The 10,318-nt window shown below is 41.7% G+C and overlaps 1 protein-coding gene across 1 annotated transcript; it reads right to left on the minus strand.

The window, feature by feature from the left end:
- Nucleotides 1-1,045: 1,045 nt before the first annotated feature.
- LOC126930205 (heat shock factor-binding protein 1) lies at nt 1,046-1,581 on the minus strand. Its single transcript, XM_050746981.1, has one exon. The coding sequence runs from the start codon at nt 1,528-1,530 to the stop codon at nt 1,300-1,302; it is 231 nt and encodes a 76-aa protein (XP_050602938.1). The 5' UTR covers nt 1,531-1,581; the 3' UTR covers nt 1,046-1,299.
- Nucleotides 1,582-10,318: the final 8,737 nt, after the last annotated feature.

Here is a 10,318-nt window from a genome sequence, read left to right on the forward strand (position 1 = left end):
TTGGTCTAGGCAAAGAATTCATGACTAAGACCTCAAAAGCACAAGCAACAATTAAAAAAAAAAGATAAATGAAATTTTAATTAAACTAAAAAGGTTCTTCAAAGCAAAAGAAATAACCAACACACAAACAGACAACTTGCAGAATGGGAGAAAGTATTTGCAAAGTATGCATTCAACAGGGCATTAATATTCAGAATGTACAAGGAATGCAAACAACTCAACAACAACAAAAACAAATAATCCTATTTAAAAGTGGGCAAATGGCCAGGTGCAGTGGCTCATGCCTGCAATCCCAACACATCTGGAGGTCGAAGCAGAAGGATCTCTTGAGTCAGGAGTTCAAGACCAGCCTGGGCAACATAGCAAGATCCCATCTCTATTAAAATTAAAAAGTTAGCTGGGCATGGTGGTGTGAGCCTGTGGTTCCAGCTACTGGGGAGGCTGAGGTGGGAGGATCAATTGAGCCCAGGAGGTTGAGGGTGCAGTGAGCTACGATTGCACTACTGCACTCCAGTCTGGTTGACAGAGCAAGACTCCATCTCAAAAAAAAAAGTGAAAGAAGGATGTAAGTAGATATTTTGCAAAAGAAGACATACAAATGGCCAACAAGTAAAGGAAAAGATGCTCAACATCACTAATCATCAGAAAAATGCAAATTAAAGCTGCAATAAGATATCATCTTACACCGGTTAGAATGGCTAGAATTCAAAGGACAAAAAATAACTGATGTTGGTGAGGATGCAGAGAAAAGGGAATGCTTATACACTGTTGGTGGGAATGTAAATTAGTATAACCTCTATGAAAAGCAGTATGGAGATTTAACATACTGTACTACTATAGTTAACAATATTGTGTTGTATACTTGAAATTTGTTAAGAGGCCAAATCTTAGGTATCCTCACCACAAATAAGATAAAGAAAATGGCAACTCTGTGAAGTGATGGATATGTTAATTAGCTCCATTATAGTGATTATTTCACAATGTATACATATATAAAAACATCAGTTTGCATGTCTTTTTTTTTTTTTTTTTTTTTTTTTTTTTTTGCAGGAACCGCCAAAGTTTTAGTGTTTAATGATGAATAGCACAACTGACCAAGGTCCAAGATGTGAAGATACTATGTTCAAGAAACTGGGGGTTAAATCACTCTACAAACTAACTATATAGTATGTGATAAGAATGCATACTTTATAATATAAAACCTGTCTACACATAGTAGTTAGCTGTAAAAAGCCATTCGATCTTCTCTTGGCTTGGAAACATGGTGTTCCAGATTCCAGTATAAATTATTAGCAACCTTCAACTCTTTTGTGTGGCAGGTATCTTGTTTTCACCTTCCAGTTCCTCCACCCCAGCCTGTGTCATGAGGTCTGCGATGTTCTTCTCCAGATCATCAATGCGACTACTCATATCATCAATTCTCCCAATGATCTGGTCAGACATGGTCTGAAATTTATCTTGCATCTGCTGCAGGAGTGTCTGCACCACCGAGGTGAGGTCCTGCACGGTCTTGGGGTCAGTCTCGGCCATCTCCCCGACGCCCAGCTTGGCGGTTATGCATGTCTTAAATATATACAATTTTTATTGGTCAATTATACCTCATAAAAGCTGGGGGAAAGGACGTATTGGTGTATTTCATGAAATATTAAAAAGACATTTATTCTTTCTATTTAAGAATGAGGATATTGAATGACAAGAGGCTTCATGCCTTCAGGTGACCCCTCAGACCGTCACTGTGCCTAGGTATCTGCATTTACATCTCAGACCCACAGGAATGACCCCACAAAAACACTGAGTCTCATTTGAAAAGGATTATAAGTGTTTGGGGTGGGGATAAGTGTCAGAAGGGAGAGGAAATAAGGCAGGCACTCACTGACTGCCTTCTGATCCAGTGATACCATACTACATGTGATACAAGTGGTTTGGGAATAGAATTCAGTAGACATTTCAGAAGGGTCAGGCTTCTCTACTTAACTCTGATTTATTAGGTTAGCCCTAGAGCTCAAGTGGTGGAATAATCAATAGTTTAAATTAAGTATCCTTTCCCTTTACACAGAAAGTATCCATCAAAGGATACTTTGGAAAGGAAAATGGTGGAAAGGCTAAATTAGCATGACTAGCAATAGTGGGAGTTCTCCTGCTGCCACCATTCTTAAGCCTTGGCCTGACCTCTGTTCCCACTCAGATTGGTCCCTAAAGAGTACATGAAAAGAGAAATGAGAAGTGGACTTGGGCAGAAAAAATGAGCATAGCTAAATGAGCTAAATGGTAAGCATCATGTTTTCATACCCCAAAACATGTCCTCTGTCTTTCTTATCATCATAAGGTTAGTTGGGACGCAGAAAAATGGCAAGTCTCTTGAGAACTTCCCTAAAAAATATGGTGCAATCACTATGAACAAGAAATGGAAGAATGAATTGTACAGGTATACGAGGTAAGAGATCCTTTCCTGAGTTCCCCTTAGCCTTAGAATGACAGGGGAAGGCAGTGACTCTACTAGTAGGGCAAGAATGTCAGCTTACAGGCCAGGCGCGGTGGTTCACACCTGTAATCCCAGCACTTTGGGAGGCCAAGGAGGGCAGATCACAAGGTCAGGAGTTCAAAATCAGCCTGGCAAGTATGGTGAAACCCCGTCTCTACTAAGAATACAAAAATTAGCCGGGCATGGTGACGCGCATCTATAGTCCCAGCAACTCAGGAGGCTGAGGCGGAAGAATCGCTTGAACCCAGGAGGCAGAGGTTGCAGTGAGCCAAGATTGCACCACTGCACTCCAGCCTAGGCAACAGAGGGAGATTCCGTCTCAGAAAAAAAAAGAATGTCAGCTTACAGTGGGAGAGTTAGCAGCCCACTGTAGTATACTGTAAGAGACATATTGCAGCTGTAAGATTAATGATAACTAAGGCCCACTCAAACATCTCACAGGACCTATACTATATATCACTGATGCAACTTGTCCTGGTAATACTGTGGCCAGAGTTGGAAATCCCCAAGCCACCTTGCAACATACTGCTAAGTGACACTTAGTGTAGGCCCTGCGTGAGTTTGAGAGGGCCTTATGGTTATTGCTAATCTTGTAGCCACATTATGTGTCTAATAGTATACTACACCCACAAAGGGTCTTATGACCAGAACAAAAGGAAATTGACTTAGCAAATATGCCATGGACAGTCTTGCCAGCAACTGGATGAGGATCATCTACGCCATGCTAGATTACCAGGAGACAGAGGGCCACACCTGAGGACCAGAGGGGAGGAGTCACATGTGGAGCAGGAAATCAGCATAGAACCAAGGCAGGCCACCAGTGAGTAGATGCCTTTGGTCACCAACACCACAGTTACTCTAGGGTCATCATAACATCAACCCCCAGTAAGAGACAAGAAGGGGGAAATCTTAATGTATAGTTATGAAACTTAAATGACTGAGAAATCACAGAATTTTTCACTGAGTTCATACTTAACATGACTGAATTAAATTTTTGCTTCAGACATAAACAGAAGCTTGAAAAATAAATTAATACAGGTTGAGGATTCCTAATCCAAAATTCTCCAAAATTCAACACTTTTTGAGCACCAGCATGAAGCTCCAAGGAAATGCTCATTGGAGCATCTGAATTTCGGAATTTAAGATTAGGGATGCTCAACTGGCAAGTATGATGAAAATATTCCAAAATCTGAAAAACTGTGAAATCCAAAACATTTCTGCTCCCAAGCATTTTGGATGAGGGATACTCAACCTGTAGCAGTTGTTTAAAATAAAATTACATTTGCATACCTGAGTCTGTGGGCTAAAAAATTACAATACACCACTGATAAGAAAATGCAAGTTAGACCAAGCACGGTGGCTCATACCTGTAATCCCAGCACTTTGGGAGGCCAAGGAGGGTAGATCACCTTAGATCAGAAGTTCGAGACCAATTTGGCCAACGTGGTGAAACCCCGTCTTTACTAAAAATACAAAAAACTAGCCAGGTGTGGTGGCAGGCACCTGTAATCCCAGCTACTTGGGAGGTTGAAGCACGAGAATCACTTGAACCCGGGAAGTGCAGGTTGCAGTAAGCTGAGATCACACCATTGCACTCCAGCCTGGGTGACAAGAGCAAAACTGCATCTCAAAAACAAAAAAAGAAAAAAGAAAATGCAAGTTTGTATTGCCATTACCTTTACTCCCTGAGCCATCTGTGTCTTTGGACAGGAGACAAAAATGATGAACTACCTGTTGTCTTTACAGATTTTCAGAGTTCAAATTTTATCATTTTGTTGCTTGACTTCCACAATCATCAAGCTATAGATTTTGAATTTTAAAAGTGTTACGATGCAGTCCTGCAAAGACTGCAAGTCCCTTGAAAACTTTAGCCTGGTCACACACAAAAACCATCGAGGTGCTAAGGCAGCTGACTAACCCTGTCTTGTATAATAGAATTCACCAGATATTGTGGGGTAAGATGGAGAAGGCCTTGCTCTTACAGTTAGCTGAGCTCATTACCCATCGCTGATTCCTGCTCTGAGGGTGAAGCAGGTCCTGGCATGGCCTAACAGAGAGAGGACAACTCGAACCCATGCCAGGTCTCTCTGGACACCTTGTGTGAGACAGCCTTTGGCTGTGACATTTATCCTTACTTGAAGTTACTGCTGTGTTGTATCCTTTTCCCGAAATAACCATAGGTCAGTAAGCATCATTATTTGGGGTCCTGTCAGGGACCAGAAGTGTTTCTGGACTTTGCAATTAAAAAAAAATTAAATTAAGTGTTTTGGATTTAGCCATTACACTCTGCCTAACTGCTGCCATTAGTTCCGCCAGCCGGCATCATATGTGGGATTAGAAATCTGTCTCCCCAACTCATTTTTAGCTAAAACTATAAGTAGGCATTATTTAGATAGAAAAGGGGTGGTTCTGATAAAGAGGATAAAAATGAATCATTGACGCCATGTGGTTGCCTACTTGCCCTTAGTTTGAAGTAGCCCATGCTTTGAAATCACTTGCTGATAATAAAACTTCCCAGTGAGATCTGAAAATTATAAAACTGAAACCTCAGGAGCTAGTAAAATGAACTGGCAGGAAATTTCAATCCGGTGGCAGGTCCACTAAAATTCAGTTCCACGGTTGCTGCATTCGACCTTAGCAAATACAAAGGGAAGCTCAAAGATCTCCTTTGGCTGAGCTTCACCCTCTCTGTCCAGGAGACGGCGCTCCAACCATAGGAACCTAGACAACCACAACGTGACACTGGACCATACCTATGAGACTAATTACTACTAAAAAGATATTTAGGGCCGGGCGCGGTGGCTCACTCCTGTAATCCCAGCACTTTGGGAGGCCGAGAGGGGCGGATCACCAGGTCACTAGATCGAGACCATCCTGGCTAACACGGTGAAACCCTGTCTCTACTAAAAATACAAAAAATTCGCCGGGCGTGGTGGTAGGCGCCTGTAGTCCCAGCTACTCAGGAGACTGAGGCAGGAGAATGGCTTGAACCCGGCAGGCGGAGCTTGCAGTGAGCCGAGATTGCTCCACTGTACTCCAGCCTGGGCGACAGAGCGAGACTCCAGAGACTGCGTCCTAAAAAAAAAAAAAAAAAAAAAAAAAAAAAAAAAGATATTTAGGTAAGTTGAAATGTATTTCTATTATGTAGGTTAGAAATACAATTTTAATTTTGATGTAGTTGTTTAATTTTTCTGTAATTAATGGGCCATTGAAAATTATGTTCTCGTTAATTGTTGGAATTTTCTTACTGGCCTTATGTGACAAGTTTTGCTTATTCCTCAGCCATTATATATATATGCCACCCTTTTATGGCAAAAATTACTTTTTGGTTGTAAAGATGTTTATTCTATGTTCTTTGCTAATAAAGAGTTGTTATTGGCCAGGCACGGTGGCTCACGCCTGTAATACCAGCATTTTGGGAGGATGAGGGGAGCAGATCACGAGGTCAAGAGATGGAGACCAACCTGGCCAACATGGTGAAACCCTGTCTCTACTAACAATACCAAAAAAAAAAAAAATAGCCAGACATGGTGGTGCGCGCCTGTAGTCCCAGCTACTAAGGAGGCTGAGGCAGGAGAATCACCTGAACCTGGAGGCGGAGGTTGCAGTGAGCCGAGATTGTGCCACTGCATGCCAGCCTGGTAACAGAGCAAGACTCCGTCTCAAAAAAAAAAAAAAAAGACATTTCAAGTGGGACAAGCTGACTGACAATGGAAGGAGGGCAAAAAGAAACATGAAAGTAAGGGGTTGTTAAGTGAAATAATTGAGACATTTTGTAGTGTTAAAAGCAGCTTCCCTTTGAGCCCTTGTTGAAATGGCTCTTGAGAGTTTTAGATCAAGGTGCAGTGTTCCTGTCCTTGAAGAATGTTTGCCAGCTCCTAAGGGAATATTTGGGCTTACCCTGGATCTTCAGTTGTCTGCTGCCTTTGCAAGGACAGTTCATGGGGCAGCTGCTAGTTCACTAGACTGGATCAAGGGAAGGACATGTCATACATACCCAGATATGTCTGAGCTCCTGGTTCTGATGTGTTTCACATACACATTGGTGGTTTCTAATCAAGAGAGTGAGCGCATGCTAGTATGACCCTGTAGGGGAAGAATATTGGAGCTCCCTCCAGGGCTCTCTCCAGGTCTCCTTGCTGGGAGGCAGCTTTTGGCTGTGATGCATATCCTTACTTTAATGCTGTTTCGATATTTGTATCATTTTTCCTGCAAATCATAGATTTGTAAGCGATGTCATTTTGGGTCCGTGTAGTCTTCTCAGTGGAGTCCTGTCTAAGTGTCATCATTAGTACAAAAACTCCTCTCACCCTCAGGAAGTCTGCAGTTTAGTGGGAGCTGAATAGCAAGTGTGGGGTCAGCAAGGAGGCCTAGAGGGTTGGCAGGGAGGGTTTGTCATGAGCCAAGGGGAGAAATGGTAGGTTGGTCATTCAGACTGCAATGAAGTCTAAATGAGCTAGGGTTATTTTGCCCTAAGCCCATAACCAAAGCACTTACTGGGGGTTTTGAGAAAGGGGGATATAGCAGATATCTGGGTTTGAGGAAATTTTATCTGGAGGGAGAATAAATCGTAAGTACTCAAGGACTTGAATGAAATCTCATAAAACTTGGAAGTGAAAATAATAGGTTTTTCTATTAAATAATATAATTAGTATTTAATGGATTAGGCTAATGATATGCAAAATCAACTGAAGATGCAGCATGACTGACCATTAATATATCTAATATTATCTATATCTAACATGAACCTGTCCCGCCATACTCTCTTATCCCAGGTCCAAGGCTTTCCTGAGCTAAGCGGCAGCTGGAGCAATCGGGAAGTGGGAGTGGTAAAGCCCCAGGTCCCATAGGAGTCCTGTCTGCAGCAGCAGCAGCAGCAGCCACAGCCACAGCATGTGCAAGCCTTTCTCTCCAGAGGCTGAACGTGGATGTTGCAGGAACATTAGCACTTGGGTGATGGAATACAGGTGAAAGGTTGGTATTGCCCCATGTAAATGCACCTCTCTAGCTGACTCCCAAGCATCTAAGGAAGAACTAAAACAGAGGAAGTTTTCCCTATCTTGAGGATGGGAAAGCATAAGATTGGAGTGCAGAGGTGCGTGCCTGGAAGTGGGACTGGCAACCTGTCTGCTGCTACACTACAGGCGGAAATTCCGGGGTGGAGATTCTCTTCTCTCATGAGACTGTTACCACTTAAAGAACTGAAATAGCCAGTATTTTGCCACAATGAGCAAACTGAAACCATAGTACGAAAAGGCAATGAGAGAGAACCATCAAGAGGAATAATCAGAACAACCCCATTAAAAAATGTTGAAGGAGATACACATGGACCAAAACAACTACCATGGAAAAAAATACATACATATATATATATATATATATATATAGAGAGAGAGAGAGAGAGAGAGATGAAGTTTCACTCTTGTTGCCCAGGCTGGAGTGCAATGGCATGATCTTGGCTCACTGCAACCTCCACCTCCTGGGTTCAAGTGATTCTCCTGCCACAGCCTCCTGAGTAGCTGGGATTACAGGCACCCGCCACCACGCCCAGCTAATTTTTTGTATTGTTAGTAGAGAAGAGGTTTAACTATTTTGGCCAGGCTGGTCTCGAACTCCTGACCTCAGGCGATCCACCTGCCTAGGCTTCCCAAAGCGCTGGGATTACAGGCATGAGCCACTGCAGCCAGCTCGAAATATATATATATGTAGAGGAATTACAGAGATTCAAATACAGCACAACAAAAGGCATCCTGGAACCAAGAGCTCTGATTTTATTATTTTAAAACTCAGACTTCCAGTTTCCACTCAAAAATGCAGAGGGCTAGGCGGGGCACAATGGCTCACACCTATAATCCCAGCAAATTGGGAGGCCGAGGCAGGCAGATCACGTGAGGTCAAAAGTTCAAGACCAGTGTGGCCAACATGGTAAAACCCTGTCCCTACTAAAAATACAAAAATTAGCCAGGCATGGTGGCATGTACCTGTGATCCAAGCTACTCAGGAGGCTGAAGCAGGAGAATCCCTTGAGGCCAGGAGACAGAAGTTGTAGTGAGCCGAGGTCGTGCCCCTGAACTCCAGGCTAGGTGACAGAGCGAGACTCTGTCTCAAAAAAAAAAAAAAAAAAAAAGCTGAACAAACTGAAAATCAGCAACTTTTCTTGGACCATAAGAGGACTGAGGTCACAGGGCAGATGGCCATACAGAAATCAATCTGGAGAGGCAGGTTCCTGCAAGGAGACACAGAACCTGAGCATTTGCTTACCTAGGACAGAAGCTGCTGGGTGTTATGTAAAGAAGTAAGAAGATAAAACTGGAAATTTTGACAAATTGCTGGTGACTGAGTACATGGTAGTGTGAGACTTTGAAGTTCCTGACGGTCACAATCGTAGAGAGGTTCCCAAATTTTTTCCAGTCTTTTCCTTCAGGAGCCCCATGAGGCTCTCAAGAAAATCTCTCCCCATAGTTCTAGCTGGGGTAGGAGAACAGCAGCCACTGTTAAATCCTCCCAGACCCAGTTCTCTTATCTCCCCTATAGAACAAAAGGCTAAACCAGAAGCAGGAAATTCATCAAAGCCCCTACTCTGAGGGTACTGATGCAATCCCACTGTAGCCAGGAAAACAGACTCAAAACCTTATGCTGAGGAAACTGGTGAGTATGTAAAGGCAAAGGTACTAGGGTAGCCCAAACAATTCTGGGAAAAAAAAAAACAAAATTGGAAGATTCACATTATCCAGTTCTAAGAATTACTACATAGTTATGGTAATCAAGACTGTTGTACCACATATACACAATGGAGTCTATTCAGTCATTAAAAAGACTGAGATCCAGACATTTGCAACAGCATAGATAGAACTGGAGATCATTATGTAATGTGAAATAAGCCAGGCACAGAAAAACAAACATTGCATGTTCTCATTTATTTGAAGGATCTAAAAATCAAAACAATTGAACTCATGAACATAGAGAGTAGAAGGATGGCTACCAGAGGCTGCGAAGGGTAGTAGGGGGCCAAGTGGGGAGGTGGGGATGATTAATGGGTTAACTCCAAAAGGAAAAAATGAGTAAGACCTACTATTTGATATTACACCAGGGGGACTATAGTCAACAATAACTTAATCGTAAATTTTAAGATAACTTAAAGAGTGTAATTAGATTGTTTATAACTCAAAGGATAATTGTTTGAGGGGATAGATACCCCATTTTCCAGGATGTGCTTATTTCATATTGCATGCCTGTATCAACACATCTGACAAGAAAGTAAATCTAAAATATACAAGGAACTCCAAACAACAAGGGAGAAAAATCTAACAGAAAAAAAGGCAAAGGATCAGAAGCAGTATTTACAGAAGAGGAAACTCACATAACTAAAGAACATAGGAAGAGATGCTCAAACTCATTGGAAATTAAATAAATGTAAATCAAAATATCAAAGAGATGTCACTTCACATCTAATAGACTATCAAATATTGGTTAGTTGGTACTTAGTGATAGAGAAACCCAAGTATTACAGTGAAAACTCATACAACTATTGCAATGCAAAAGTACTTAATCAATATATATACACATAGAGTATGACCCAGAAATTATTTACCTTGGTAAAATTGTTATATAGCTAAAAAAAAAAAAAAAAAAAAGTTGTTACGTAACTTTTAAGGAAACATGTATTAAAACGTTTATTGCAATTTTATTCTTGGTGGTGGGATGTTGGAGGCAATCCTGGATGGTTAAGAAATCTGTTTTAGGAAAGTAAAGCCTAAGCTGTTATAGAAAACATCCCCAAACACAGCGAATCAAAAAAAAAGATTATTTTTATCTTAAGCCCAGTGATAATTATGA

This window comes from Macaca thibetana, chromosome 11, assembly GCF_024542745.1.
Source record: "Macaca thibetana thibetana isolate TM-01 chromosome 11, ASM2454274v1, whole genome shotgun sequence".
In the NCBI taxonomy this organism is placed as follows: Eukaryota; Metazoa; Chordata; class Mammalia; order Primates; family Cercopithecidae; genus Macaca; species Macaca thibetana.

What these genes read in the sequence shown, in the direction of transcription:
- LOC126930205 (XM_050746981.1), bottom strand. Translation starts at nt 1,530, where the DNA reads ATGGCCGAGACTGACCCCAAGACCGTGCAGGACCTCACCTCGGTGGTG.